The sequence below is a fragment of the Orbicella franksi genome, chromosome 6 (genome assembly GCF_964199315.1).
Source record: "Orbicella franksi chromosome 6, jaOrbFran1.1, whole genome shotgun sequence".
In the NCBI taxonomy this organism is placed as follows: domain Eukaryota; kingdom Metazoa; phylum Cnidaria; class Anthozoa; order Scleractinia; family Merulinidae; genus Orbicella; species Orbicella franksi.
Genome location: NC_138150.1, coordinates 12,189,531 through 12,203,427, shown reverse-complemented (window position 1 = coordinate 12,203,427; position 13,897 = coordinate 12,189,531). Strand labels below are relative to the sequence as shown.

Below are 13,897 nucleotides of genomic sequence, written 5' to 3'. Positions count from 1 at the left end.
CCAGTTGGAAAAAGTAAAAAACAGCGAAGAATGAATGAAAATACATCAGTGAGTGAACAAGTGAAAGTTGGCCTTGTAGATGAAGCTATAGTTATCGTATCAAGTGGGTAAAAAAGATCGAGTCAAGAGAAGAGAAAGGTTCTGTAAAAATTTGGGAACTTGACAGCGATAACAGTGATGTTTACAACTGTGACTCTTCTCCAACTCCGATACTGATGAATCGTTGGACTCATTGAGATCCATTGGAATGTTATCCTTGCACATTTGCTCGTCCATGCTTTCTTTTGTTTGTTTTCTTCGCCCAGCCACTCTGGTGTTTGTATCCTTTTTTGTCTTTCCCATTTTGCCAGACCAAGAAAAACCGAGCTACAGAAAAATCATCTCTCTGCCTTGGGCACATTGCAAAACACAAGGGTTCTTTGGAGATTCGCATATAAATTTCAACGTAAGGTTAATGGTAGTAAACTTTCCAAGCGCTGATTGGGTCAGTAATCTGACAACCCAGTTGAAGGTGTTTGTGGGCAGAGTTTTTCTTAGGGCTGTTTTCTTGAATAAATTTTTTTCACTTGAAGCAGACACTGAAAAGAGTTAGAACTCAAAGGGAATTTGTTCAATTGCCCTCAAATTTGGACAGTAGCTAGATTAACATATAAAAAAAAAAACAAAAACGTGTCTGTGAATTGTTTTTTGCAAAATTTTTCTTGGAGAGCAATTTTTGTACAATCGCTTCGCATTTGTAAAATCCTATTTCGAAAATGTTCTGTAACTTTTTACAGCAATTGAACATGGCAAAACGCAGACACATTTTTTAATTGTTTTTCGTCCTGAAACTGTGGGAAACAAAATTTGCTTTGGCTTGTAGCTTCCAAATGCTCGCATTTAGTGGTCGTGAAAAAATCGGCAATTCGTTTTATTTCAAAATTCTTGATAGTCAGCTCTATAAGCTTTAATTTGATATAGGGGTTTAGGTATCTACAGCTTAAACCAGAAGTGCTACATCGCTCGGACGTGAGACACCCCTGAAGGTATATGGTAACCTTAAACTTAATGAATACATAATTTATGTATGTTTTTGAGATGTAAGCAGCCTACATCATAGTCATGATCATGAACTTCCCTTTTTGGCTACTGACATTTCAATTTCCAGTAACTTTTGCCATGGTTTGCATCCTAAAAACTTTCTTCAGCTCACTTTGCACTTAAGGCTCATGAAAGACCATTACATGCAGAAGTATTTGCTCATCATGTGATCCAGACAACTTGAGCATTTGCTACCTGTGAATGCTTCTAAGTATCATTTCTATAAAATGGAGGGCTGAATTTTTTTGAACATTGAAATTGATGTAGGAAGGTGATAGATTATTTTTCAGAATTTGATCTTTATGCATGATTTTATTAAAAAATTTTCAGCTTATTGTTCTTCACTTCTGTTCCACGAGGAGACAGGCATCGTGAGTTTCTTGAGAAAAGCAATTGCCCTGGATGAGGTAAGTTCTCCAGATTGTGAATGATTTTGCTTATAAATTGACACATCTGAGAGAAAATGTGATATCAATGCTTCTTTGTTTCTGTTGTAAGTGTCATTACATTTATTTTGATTTTATTGCTGCCTTGTGGTGGATGAGCTCTTCCTGTCTAGACCATGGTTTTTTATTTCCTTTTACTCAAGGATTTACGAGAACTCAGTTACAAACTGAATACTGTGTGCACAGTAAAGCAACAAAGCATGTGTAATTATAAAAATTGAGATTAATATGGGTAATCAAATGGTGATGAGTGAAATTAGGAAATAATTAGACATACGTTTTATCAAGCTCGCAATAAGTTTTTTCCTGCCTCAAAGTTGGCCAATTTGAGTAAAGAAGGTGTGACATTCCACACACAGTCAAAATCTGCAAATTAGGACTGTTGATGTCATAAGGTGTGTAAAACCTTTTAGCCATCACGGCAGCTGAGAGCAACAAGCAAAAGAGTGAGAATGTTTGTGTTACCGGAGGGCCTGGTTTGGTGAGCTGTAAAAACACCACTTACGTGAAAGGTATTGTCATGCATATGCTTCTGAATGATGAAGTCAGAGGGGCACTTAGACTATATTAGGGATTTGTTCGGAGACACTGGCCCATCTTCAAAGTGATGAATGCGTCCGTGAAAGTTATGTTCCGTCCGTTTTGAACAAAGTTGCTATCAATGGCTTTTAAACATTAGAGATATGCTGCAAAGGCGATGTCTAAATAAAGATTTGGTTGTCGCACTATCAAGTCTTCACAGGAACAGGAACAAAGTGAAAGGGAGAGAAGATTCCAATTGACATAATATTGGCCTCGCATTATTGTGATCTGTGTGATTTTGCAGGCACGCATTATTTCTTGTAATCTTATAATATAACCTTAATGTTATAAGGATAATTTTATGTTACTGCAATACTCCTGTAGCTACTAGAATTTTCTTTGTTTTTATTTCATGTTTTGGCATTACCTCTTGGGATTACATTATCTACTCATTAGTACTTACCTATCATCATTATGTGTAGTTTGTTGTTCAGTTTTCGCCAGTGCTTTTTAGCAGCTGGTAGTTAAATTTCTCCGGTTTCTACCACGTGTTGGCTAGCATTTCACTTGTTGTGAACTTCTGAATTATTATTCTGAAGAGTTTTATCAAAAGCCATTTGAGCCAAGTTTAGTTAGCGTGAGGTGTGTTGCGTTACGGTTTTGCAATACAAAAGTTAACAGAGTCATGTTGCAGAACCGGATATTCGCCTTTTGCAAACGTATAGGTTCTTTGGATACCTAGGACATTGTATTGGTGAACAGTAAAAAAGACGTCTTGAAGCAATCCGTGGCAAACACAGAATTGTTTTATTTTTTGGGTCTGAGTTTTCGAGACACCCAATGAGCAGGCAAGTATTGATCATGAGCAGGCGAGTGTTGATCATGAGCAAGTGAGCATGTGAACAAGAGTATCTTCTATCAGCTTTGATGCAAACTGCTACAACACAGCAAGAATTACTGCCAATGGATTTAATAAAAGAATATTATCATATATATTCTCCCCTCCAAGCAAAAAAAGTGACAATGTTTGAGGTAACAAGAACATGCATTTGGTTGAAGCTTGATATTTGTAGTGTATGTGTGAGATTTGCAAACAACCGTAACTAAAGTGGTTAAATCAGATTAAATTTTTGAAAGCCAAAGGCGCTCTCTCCATTTTCTTTTATTGAAGCATGACAGTTTTATAGTTAACCATTTACGGCCTGTATCCTCGTTTTCAAATCAAGATTCTATGGATGCAAAGTGTATATCATCTTCGTTGTCCTCATCTTCCTCCATCAAGTCTCGTTCTTCCACATCAGCAATGCAATAGGCTCGACTTGACAGGGCTGAATGATTGAATTTAAAGAGCCCTCGTCTTCTCCTGTGGACTGCAGCCACTCATCACCAGACAAGTATAATGTATTATTGGAAGATTCATCATCAGAGGGCATTTTCCACTGAATTAAAACTGGTTCTAGAAAAACGACAATTACCTTTTTGGCAACTTTGGAGTGATAAAAATTGTTTTATGTGCTGAACCAGAGCTTAAATTGGGAAATTATGAATTAGTGCAACATAGACTTCAATTTTCTGGAATAAAAAAAGGAGGCTAAAATTTTATTTTTTAGGTACTAACTGCATTCACATGTAGGTATGGGATATAATTATATGTAGTTATGGGAACCATAGTAAGTTTTAGACACCTTATTTTTGTCAAATTGTGGAAAAAGTTTGAAAGTTTAACCAAATATAGAAGTTTTGACCCTGCTAAAATGACTAAATCATAGATAGATACATACTGTACATAACTACATTAATTTATGACTACCAAATATGGGCCCATCATCTTGTTCTACAGAGATTTTTACTCTAAGGAGAGGTTGATAGTCAAAACTAAATATACGTAATGAGACAGAAAATAGAGATAGATGGTATGTCAAGTTTAAGGAATCTTTGTGGACTTGTCACCCTGTGGGTTGCATTTACCAATAAATTATTGAAGGAAAATGATGATTGTTTGCCTCTAACTGTCCTTTTAACGCACCTTTTAATGCATTTTCCCCCAAATTCAGGGCTAAAACTAGGCAATTACTAGGTTGCCAGTGGCAACTTAAAACCTACCAGGGCGAGTAATAATAATTATTGAGGTTTAATCGCCCAATATACGATTACAGTAGAAAACACTTGTGCATTGTATTGCAAAGTATGAAGTGAAAATAAAAAATATGTATAAAGTTTAGTACTTCAAGTTAACCAATCTAATTCCACCACTGTCTGTGAATGTTAAGTTCGTAGACCTGTGGAAGATTCTAAAGGGGTTTAATCCATAGATACTTCCAAGCCGTCATAATGTGGACTGTTTTCCTTGCACGTGTTATTGCTTCCATGATGTGTTTGGAACATTACACAACAAAATGTGGAGATTTCTCTGGCTGCGAGCCTCTGACTAAAAAACTGAGGAATAAGGAAAACATTCAGGAATCAAACAGAAATTACAACAACAACAAAAGATCATGAACATTTCAATCCAGTTGGATGAAAGGGAGGCCATTGTTGGTTTTCCAAGAAGACTCTATGTTTTGTCCCATTTGTTAATTTTCAAAATTCAGATATACAAATATTAATGAGTAATCAATTTTTGGGAGCTGGGTATTGTTCAACTTTTTGAGTTCTTTCTCTTATTATTAATAAGTTAAATCCCTGTTGAAATCCTCGAGACATATATATATGTAAATACAACTATGTGTACAAGAAATGCAGGGCCACCTTATTTGATCCTGGGCAACTAAGTTTTAGCCCTGCAAATTTGTTACTAAACTAAGAAATTTCCAAACTCACTCACTCACTTGTTTACTTGGAATCTAATGTCACTGGTCTATATCTGCATCACAGAGAGAAGACTAAGGCAAATGGTGAAATAAAATACCACAAATTTTAAAAAATTATTTTAAAATCAATTTTTTTTGCAGAATCATTCTGCAAAAGGAACTCAATTAGGGACCAATGAGACATAATTATTTCCCCTCATATTGGTCCTATGTTGCAAAAAAAAAGTGAAAAGGTTTTTTAAAGAATTTGTCAAATTTTAATTGATCTTTATATTTCAATTAAGTTTTTAGATGCCAAGGTTGAGCTGCTTAAATTTCTTAAATCCTATGTCATTGTGCTTGGGAAGAAAGTAAATCCTTATGTTGTGGATATAAAGGTAACGTATATACAAGTAAGGAAGTCTGTGAACAGTGGTATAGTAGTCAAAATGAAACAATGTCACTGTTATTATTTCCTATTATTTCTGATGCTGATATTTTTAACCAGGCTATAAGAAATTTGTTGTCAAGGGTCAGGGTTGGAAATAATGGACAGTCATCGGACAGTGGAGTCCGAGTTACAAGTCAGCAGCAGTGTTGTCCTGAAGGAATTACGCTTTCTCTTTTGGGAGGGGGACAGGTGCAAATTTTGTGTATTAAGGGAAAACTACATGTACATGGTATATTTTACTGGTCAGAAACAACTTATGACAGAGCTAAAATTTTGACTGGCAATGATGCTGCTGATATTTGCAGCCTTGATGTGATTTCCAGAATATTCTTCAAGAGTTATTGGTATTAAAGTGGTAATAAATTCAGCCAAAGCTTAACTGTATGTTTAGCTAATGACTCTTGCTTTGAACTTGCACTGTACGTTGAAATAATTATGATTTAAAGGAATAATACCTTGGCTTCAGTGTATGGATCATTCAAGTATGGTAGAGTACTGTGAAAGAGGAATGAAGGCGAAATTTGACCAATTTTGTTGCGTTTCAGCACTTTTTGACGAAATTAATTGACTTTTCAAATGAAATGATATTTGGTCAAAAAATTTGTGAAATATTGTGACTACTATTGTTCTTTCCCAGAGCAAATTTTCAGACTGCACAAGGAAAAGTTGTTCTGCTGGCTGTCATGAATTTTTGAACAAAGCGTCAAAGGATATACATGTAAAGCAAATTTTCATTTTAGCTTTGGTAAAGTTCAAGCGATATTTGGAATTCTCTCGGCATTCTGACAAGTCCCACTGCTATTCAGTAGACATGGGAACCATGTTTATTTATGGTTCGATTTTGAAGATTGCACTGTTACACAATGTAGTTTGTTCCGAAGCAATCGTGCTGAAGGTTTCAACTTACACACATTTATTGGAACACAGATGCCTTAAGAGTTTATGCATCAATTGTCTGACTTTCAGCTGAAGTGTTCAGATCCTTTGGATAAATGTGGTAGCGATGCAAAATAAGTATAGGCAAGCGCTGCCAAAATTTGCAAATGAAAGGCAAGGACACCATAGTAGATTAGCTTTTTGTTTAAGGCCAATTTTAATTACATTCAAGTTTTGTTTAGAGTAAGTCGATGTGTGTAATGTTATAGGCACAATGTTTGTTTATCCAGGTTTATATGTATGGAAGTGTCCATTAGTAGAGGGTCTAAGTGAATGAGCATGTAATGCTGTCCTTCTCTTTAGTAGAGAGGTACTGGTATTAGTCTCTTATTGTGGTTTTTTTTTTTCAGGACATTTGTGTAAAAATCTTCTCCCAAGATCGCAGCAACAAGGCAAAAGTGGAAACTTTCCCTCTCCTTGCCCAGGTATATGCCAAGTCGCCACATTATTATGCCCTGCTATACCACTTAGAGATAAGTACACTTGCACATGCATTTTAAAGACAACCTTAACCTGAAGAAAATTTGTCTACACATCATCTTTAACATGTTTAGTACATGCTTTTTTAATCATGTGACCAAATGTTTCAAAAGAGGAGTCCCTTGGTGATAAATTTGGGAAATCTATCCAAAGCAAGCTCAAAAATGCCAGGAATTCCACAAAATTTTGATTTTTAGGTTTTTTGTGAAATCTTGCATTTTCTTTGTTATTCCTATGCAGTATTTCTAGTGTGATAAGTAGAGCTCAAACAAAGGCACAGTAGGCCGTATGTATGACCCAGTCACATTTTACAAAATCAGCCATTCTGGGACACATGTTACTCAATAGGACATTTCCCTTTGTTATTCTTACGCAGTATTTCTAGTGTGATAAGTGGAGTTCAAATAAAAGCACAATAGGCCCTTTGCATGACCCAGTCAAATGGTACAAAATGAGCCATTCTGGGACACAAGTACAATAGGCAATAAAAATCGTAGGGATGACCAAAACAATATGGAAACTCGTCCAGCGGATGACTTTAGTTTGACTTATGAATTTTCGTATGAGTTCCATGCATTCTGACCACTTGTTATCCATTTGGAACTTGTAGAAAAGAGAGAAAGATTTGCAGCTTTCTTTCGTGATAAAATCGTCCTTGTGGTCTCCATCTTGAATGACATGATGAATGAAATCATTGCAGGCTCAATTTTCATTTTGTCAACCGCTGATGCTCAGTACTGCATCTGCATCCGAAATCAGGATATGGCATTTAGTAATGTTAACAATTCAGAAAAACAAGCCAAATACGAGCAGGAAGAGCGAAAGAGTTCCTGTCAGTCTTCATGGCAGTTGAAGAGGTTGTACCTGGTTTTTCTGTGTCTGCCAACAGCTACAACTATGGACATGCTGTACTGGGAACGTGCTGTTCTGTTGCAACCCCTAGGATTTCATGGTAATGATTGTTTCTGGTACTGTATCATTGCTGTGATTCAGAAATAACAGAACCGAAAAACCATTTGCCACGGACATCTTCAGCCTTGCTGATCAAAATTTATTTGACAAAAGCTTTTTTCTTTTTTTAGTCTCAACAACAAGAGTAACTCCTTTGATAAGCACTCTCATCATATGTGAAACTAAAACATTGTTTTGCCATATTGTATCCACCCCAAAGTGCATCGCATGGTATGTCAATGGACAAGTAAAATTTTGTCAGGGCATACTTGCCCGGCTGAGACTTGGTGAAAAACCAATAAGGATCCCTGCAATAGGTCTTCCAAAATAAAGGCAGGTTAAGGTGGACTGGAACAAGTTGTTTTGTTTAGGAAGTCCTACGGTGCAACTTGCACCCCAGCATGACTGATTCTGTACCATGTGACCAGGTCATGCAAAGGGCCTATTAGTAAAACCAAATGTCAACACTCAAACTATTAGACTTGAAATTCATCTATTATCATTTGTCATATAACATACCGTAAATTCCGGCAGATAAGCAGCACCTTTTTACTCAAAATTTTCCTAAAAAATCAGGGACACGGCTTATCTGTGAGAACATCTGGATGATATGCCAATCATTTGCATAAATCAACACTTTTCTTCAAAAAATAATAAGTTTGTATGAAAAACAAACAGAAGCGTATCACCTCGAACTAGGTCATATGCTTCTGAAGCAAACTAATAAGACTTCATAAAACTAATAATATCAGAGTACGCATCTATCATTGCTTTTTCAAGTTTGGTGGCTCCCAAAAGAGCCGTTCTTGTTCATAAGCATAAACCTACATTTCTTGCTCTTAAACAATGTTAAACCTTCATTAAAAAATATTTTAGCCAGTTTAGGGTTGCCACTTTAGACCAACTAAAGGCCCCGCAGCAGAGAGTCTCCATGCCGGTTCAAAGCTGTTCTTTTCACTGTTTCAATGAGCTGTGATCAAAAACTACTTTTGTCCCGTACTCCATCTCTTGGTGAAATACCTGGCTACTAAGCTACAAACAAATGAACAAAAGCACTGTAAGTTGTAGGTAAAACAGGAATGACAGGAATGAAAAAATACTGGTTGAAAAATACCAGAGAAAGATTAAACATATGTCAAAGTCGGTAGACATCATGTCTATACTATTGGAGAACTAAAATTATTGGTAAGGGTTTCGGTTTGAAGTATTCTATGTTTTCAATGTTAGTGAGTTTTTGATAAATCAAGAAATGTACATGAAAAGAATCTTTCTCAAGACTCCACATGTAAATAAGTTTGATTTCTTTCCAAAAACTTTCCGAAATTTGAGTTACCAAACTTGGGGTTCGGCTTATCTGTGAGTGGGACTTACAAATGACATAGTTTTTAAGGAAAATGAAGTTCCCATCACAAATAAGAAACAGATTGCAGAGTTGATGAACAATCACTTCGTCAAGGTGATGGAAAATGCTGATGATGTAAAGGAAAGTGATTTTGGAGAAGACTTCGTGAATCATCCGAGTATTTTGGCAATTCGTAATGCGCAAAGACATGCACCAGAACAGTTTAGCTTTCATCACACGAACATGGTGTTGGTAGAAGAAATGCTTAAACACATGAATACGCGCAAAGCATGTGGTTATGACATGTTACCACCCAGGCTGATGAAGGATTCTGCTTCTGCGATTGCCAAGCCGCTAACAGTGCTATTCAACTGCTCTATTGATCAGAGTAGGTATCCGGCATCTTGGAAGATGGGACAGATTACACCACTATTCAAAAAGGACGATGAACTAAATAAAGCAAATTACAGGCCGGTTACTGTACTTCCTGCGCTAAATAATATATTTGAAAGACTCCTGGCAGCGCAACTTGGTGATTTCTATAGCTTGATTCTATCGGACTATATCAGCTCTTATAGGAAATTTCACAGCTGTGAAACTTCCCTGCTATGCATGACGGAGGAATGGAGAAGGATGAGAGATCAAGGGGACACTGTGGCAGTTGTATCTATGGACTTGTCAAAGGCGTTTGATGTAATCCAACACTCTCTTCTTCTTGCGAAGCTCAAAGCCTACGGATTGGACCAGGCAAGTTGTGCCCTGATTAAGGACTACCTTTCCTCAAGGAATCAGAGGGTCAAGATAGGGGATACTTTTTCAGAGTGGCTACATGCAAGACGAGGCGTGCCTCAGGGAAGCGTCCTCGGTCCCATGTTTTTCAATATTTTCATAAATGACATTTTCTTGTTTTGCGGGGATGTTAAGTTAAATGCTTATGCAGATGATCACCAAATATATTCATCGGACAGTGATCCTGTTGCGCTAGATGGGCGCATGCGTAACGCAGTCGAGACAGCAAACCGGTGGTACCAGGAAAATGGAATGTTGGCCAATGAAAGCAAACATCAGGCTTTGATCCTGGGAAAATCGGAACACACCTTCTCGTTTCCTACAAAGGACTCAATTGACACTTTGGGAATGAACATTGATAACAATTTAAATTTTCACAATTACATATCTCTTATTTGCAAAAAAGTCAACAACCAGTTTAATGTAATGCTTAGGTTCAGAAACCTTATTTCCAAAGACATTTTAGTGAAACTGTTTAAGGCCTACATACTCCCTCATTTTGATTATTGCTCAACAGTTTGGCACTTTTGCAGTGCAAACAACAGGGACAAAATAGAAGCTCTTAACAAAAGGATTCTGAGATTCATTCTAAGCGATTTTGAATCGCCTTATAATGTGCTGCTAGACAGGGTAAACTGTCTCCAACTTCATGATCAACGCATCTGTAAATTCCTTACTACCTTGTACAAAAGTCTATTTTTCACTAGCTATCCAGCCTATATGAGAAACATGTTCTCGTTCCGTTCTACTTCATACAACATGCGTGGAAACTATATACTGGAAATGCCCAAACCTAAAACTACAACTTTTGGTCTCCACTCCTTTACTTATCTGGCAACAAAAAAATGGAATTCTCTACCCAATTTCATAAGGTTATGTAACTTCTCAGACTTCAAAAAGCACATCAGTAAAACCAATTCATAAAACATGTAGTTAACATAAGTCAATTGTAAATATGTAAATAGCAATTTCTCTTTTAATTTTTCGTTGTCAAATATTTTGTTGCTCGGAAATATTAGCTGGTCAAGCTACTCTGAAATTCGAGGTTAAATAAAGTTTATGTATGTATGTATGTATGTATGTATGTATGTATGTATGTATGTATGTATGTATGTATGTATGTATGTATGTATGTATGTATGTATGTATGTATGTATGTATGTATGTATGTATGTATGTATGTATGTATCCCTGGTGTTCGTGGTATGTAAATTAATTAACAATTTAATTACTTTAAAAAAGAGAAATAAACAAATGGTTAAGAAATTTTAACTTGGTTAGCCCTTCAACCCTCTGGAGTCCATGTCAGTGTAGATGCCTGATGCCAGTGTGTTGCTGCCCTATAACATTCTTCATAAACCAGTCTATGATCATCATGGACAGGAAGGCAAACATTAATTACCCATCCTTGGGGTACACCCAAGTTTACAGCAAAGCCCTGACTAGAGGTTTGCATTCAACTGCCTCTACGAACACTGTCTAATGCCTGTCCAAAATCTACAAAGTTAATGTAGGTATTTCTCTGCTAATCATTGCTCCAAAATGCTCCTTTAAGTGAATAATATTATGGTTCAGTTGTTCCTCTCCTGTTTTTAAACTGTGCTTGCTCTCGCAGAAGGGTAGTACTCACTATATTCTGTACTTGTATGATTATCACTTTGCATAACACTTGCTTGGTATCAAAAGCAGTGTCACACACCTCCAGTTGTTGCAGTCTTCTGGGTTTGCTTTCCTAGGGATTCTGATCAGATTTTTAATATTGAAAAATTCGTAATTTTCTGGAAAAGGCATGATTTCACAAAAGGCGTGCATAGCTACATGTATGTTTCCAACATTGGCTGAAGGAGGCTGGCAACAGTTTCCAGCACTTTTCTATCAGCTATACTTTGAAGGATGAATTCTACCACCGTTTAACAAGTGATGCTACAATAATGGTATCATACAAATTCCCAATCATTAGTAAACAAGTTGCGGTCATCCTTTTAATGTAACAGGTTACCATAGCAACAATATGACCTGCTAAAGACACCCTTAATTTTAGGTTTAAGTGCTTATAACTCAAAAACAAGCTTGGTGACCCCCTTTTTTAATTATCGAATTGTAATAAGCATGATGTGATCCAACTTTTTGCAAAGTTTCAAAAAATTCTGTGGGGTGGGTTCAGAGCACACTTGTTCAAAAAATGGCCCTTTTTAACCGTGCGGCCATGGGCCGAGCACGGTTCATGGTTTACCCGTGGTTTATTTATTTATTTATTTTGTCGGTGACCAGACGCAGACCTCTGCTTGGCCAAATTTCGAGTCACACAACGTGTAATTTGTTCACCAAAAGCTGTTGAAACGTTAATACACGGACATGATATTGTTTTCTTTGTTGTGGGTAAAATATATTTTCCTTTGGTTTTATCGAAGCGTTGGATTCAAAAGGAATAATAAACACGTTAAAAAAAGTATTACGTCGGCCAAGGAATGTGTTGACATTGCAGCTTTCACTTTCCCTAGGTGACAAATAAGATCGTGTTTACTTTGCAAGGTTACTTTGGCAGAAGCGACGGTCATTAATTTATCTGCAGTTTTGCTAGCATTTCTTGTGGTTTAGGCAAATGAAGTAAACTCTTTGGCTGTTTCATTGCAGCGAGTTCATAGATCGGAAGGAAAATTAAATATTTGCAAGGCAAGCAAAGAACATGTCAGAACATGCAAGGATTACGTCATTGGTAGGGAAATAACCACCGTACTAAAGATAGCCGTGGATAACGGAAGTCTTGAATTATGTGACTCGTGTGGCTACTTTGCTAGCCCTTTACTCGTGGAAAACACCAATTAAATTTAATCGTGACTTTTAAGAAGGAAAGCTGTTGTTAATAGTGTTATTATCGTATTGTTCATATCGTTCATGCCCATACATATCCCGAAAAAAGTTCCAGATTAAGACCATTACATCATTGGAGATTTCACAATGGCTATGACTGATGGTGCAATGATAGAGTTTGTGTTGATCAAGTGATGTGATGTCTACAGTAACAAAAGAATCATCAAGGACTGCTTTGGAATGTGCAGTGCGTTTTGACTGCAGTGCTAAGCAAACACTTAAATTTTAAAAGCGCGGTTATAAGATCTAACAGATCTTCTTGTTTCATATGTTTTGTGATCTCGAACTGTAAATCTGTTTACTTTACCTAACTTAGTGGCTCTTTCGGTGAGAAGGTTTTCAAAAAGATCGGCACAACATCACAGTGCATTGTATATTTCCCAACAGGTCCTCAACATTATAGAGGATTTTGTGCTTCATTTGGATACATTTCTAAGCCATCACTCAAGTGCAAACTGTTCTGTTCTGTTCAATAATGAACTTTGATACAGTCTAGGCATCATCTGTGAAACGCCTCTTGCTGACGTGGGCGTTTCACAGATGAAAACCTAGTGCATATCAGCTTCTGTGGGGCAAAAAATCAAATTGAGTCGGACAAATATCAGGAGTCGCAAGATTTTTCTTTGTTTTTTCCCTATAACAAGACCCTCTACAATGAGTAAATATAAGCTAGGGACACTGTAAAAATCTTGAAGCTTTTATATATTTCCATCAGTTCTCAGCACTTACTGTTTTAACTGTATATTTGTCATCAATGAACATTCGTATTTCTTTACCCTTACAAAACAATTATCAAAGAGGTAAAAAACGTTCTCTGGTAAAATTGTTTAAAGTTATGAGCTTTCAACAGCCAGTCTGCTGTCTTCGACGGACAAAAATGAAATGATAAAATAGACCTAAAAGTTTTTGAATACAACAAGCGAGTGGCATATTTTAAATAGAATACGTGTGAAAGAATGTGAGAATGCTAAAAGTGTAAAATTAGTGTTTGTTTGAAAGAATGTTATTTTGTCCTGGCAGAGGGCACGAATTGTTGTCGGCCTTGACCATTTTTGCTGTGTGCCAGGATTCCAGCGTCTTTCTAATGTGGCTGTTGCCTTTGTCAGTTATCTCAGCATTGTTAAAGTCGATGGTATGATCAAAGGTCCAGGCATGTTTCGCTACATTGGAGCCTTTAGCATAATTATTGTTTAGTATATCATACTTCTTTTATAATGAATCCTGGTATCGGATCTTCAAT

At 36.7% G+C, this 13,897-nt stretch overlaps 1 protein-coding gene across 4 annotated transcripts in view; it reads left to right on the top strand.

The window, feature by feature from the left end:
* LOC145489620 (DNA-dependent protein kinase catalytic subunit-like) overlaps positions 1-13,897 on the top strand; it is a 294,091-nt gene that overhangs the window by 14,335 nt on the left and 265,859 nt on the right. For all 4 annotated transcript variants that reach the window (XM_081468622.1, XM_081468620.1, XM_081468625.1 and 1 more), the window contains exons 2-4: positions 1,411-1,487; positions 5,143-5,235; positions 6,575-6,649. In XM_081468622.1, the coding sequence (XP_081324748.1) occupies positions 1,411-1,487; positions 5,143-5,235; positions 6,575-6,649 (245 nt within the window). The remainder of the gene's footprint in view (positions 1-1,410; positions 1,488-5,142; positions 5,236-6,574; positions 6,650-13,897) is intronic.